Source organism: Thalia democratica, chromosome 7 (assembly GCF_965202585.1).
Source record: "Thalia democratica chromosome 7, ktThaDemo2.hap1.1, whole genome shotgun sequence".
NCBI lineage: Eukaryota > Metazoa > Chordata > Thaliacea > Salpida > Salpidae > Thalia > Thalia democratica.
The window spans coordinates 46,687,685-46,689,190 of NC_139171.1; the positions used below are offsets into that span (position 1 = coordinate 46,687,685).

Genomic DNA, 1,506 nt, shown 5'->3' on the forward strand with positions numbered 1-1,506 from the left:
CTAGCCAGTAGCTTATGGTAACTTACTGATAAAGTTTTAATAACACATTTTAAAAAGTTCAAAAAAATATAAGGACAGGTTTTAAAACAAATTTTAAACTAAGATAAAAATAAATTTCTTTTTTTTATTGATTAGAAATAAATTACATTTAAGGTGCTTAAAAATACATAACTGTTGTTAGTTTTATTAAAAACCAATGAACCTTTTATCTGCAGATTTTCTCTGAACTGAGAACTAATCTATTGTACAATAATATGGCGGCTAAAGTTCCAGATGAAAGTTTCGTAAAAGGTTGCGTACTAAATTCGGTATACAAAGTTATTAGCGTGATTGGGCAAGGGGCCTTTGGTACAGTTATTAAGTGTTTTAAGGCAGAAAACAATCCAAAGGGACCCGATTACGCAGTCAAAGTTATCAAAAATCAACAAGCAGCTGCTAGTGAATTTAGAGCTTTCAACCTTTTGAAGGATAAGGGCGATTGTGACAATATAATTAAGTTAGTTGATGTGTTTAAGCACAATGGTAAAACATGTCTAGTTTTTCCATTTTTAGGCATGAGTGTCCGCGAATTTCTGATCGATAATGAAAACTTGTTCGACAAAGCACAAGTACAGTCCATTTGTCACCAGCTTGTTTTAGCAACTGATTTCCTTCATTCAAATTTTGTCATTCACAGCGATATAAAAGTGGACAATATTCTAATAAGAAAATCTTCAAGCTCCAAGTTTCACCTGACTTTATGTGATTTAGGGTCTGTTTGTACGAGTGCAGACTTTAGTACACAAGAAATTTCGACTTTGACTTACAGAGCACCAGAGGTTTTAATGAAAGATAAAATAGGATATCATTGTGATGTTTGGTCTATCGGTTGTACCATTTATGAATTATTTTCTGGAAAAGTTATGTTTGACGTCGAAAAAACGTCCGACTTAGTCGCTTTAATTTCTTTTACCATAAAAGAGTTCACAAACGATCAGCTTAAACGATTAGGCGCTGGTGAAGGACCAAGCGAATGGGACACTATATATGTGAAAATAAAATTTATCACAGAAACACTTCAGAGGATTAAAACTGAGCAAAAAGAACTGAATGAAGTTCTAATGAAAATGCTCATACTAGATCCAACTCTGAGGGTCACCATAAAAAATTCCAAAAGCTTGGCTTACTTCAAAAAATGACAAATTTAAATCTTTACCGGGCTCGAGTCTTAAGACAGTCTGTTTACTGTGACGACCCTGGATTTTTGAGCTCGTTTTCCTTCATAGCCCTGATGTACTGATGATGCTTTTCGGAATTCTTAAAACTCATTTTAATAGTATTGACTTTATAAATTTTATATGTTGTGTGTGTTTATAAGTTAATAAACTAGTTTTTCACTTGCGAAAAGTTGTTTAATTTATGTTAAAAAACGTATATTTTTTTTTGAATGATCTAATTATTTATAAGTTAATTTAGATTTATATATCTAGACAGTTTACTAGTAAAAAGAAAATTAATAAACGCACA

General features: G+C 31.7%; 1 protein-coding gene across 1 annotated transcript; it reads left to right on the forward strand.

The window, feature by feature from the left end:
• The first annotated feature begins 254 nt into the window (after positions 1–254).
• On the forward strand, positions 255–1,178 carry LOC145841449 (dual specificity protein kinase CLK1-like). Its single transcript, XM_082948811.1, has one exon. It carries the CDS (start codon positions 255–257, stop codon positions 1,176–1,178), a length of 924 nt encoding a protein of 307 aa, XP_082804937.1.
• Positions 1,179–1,506: the final 328 nt, after the last annotated feature.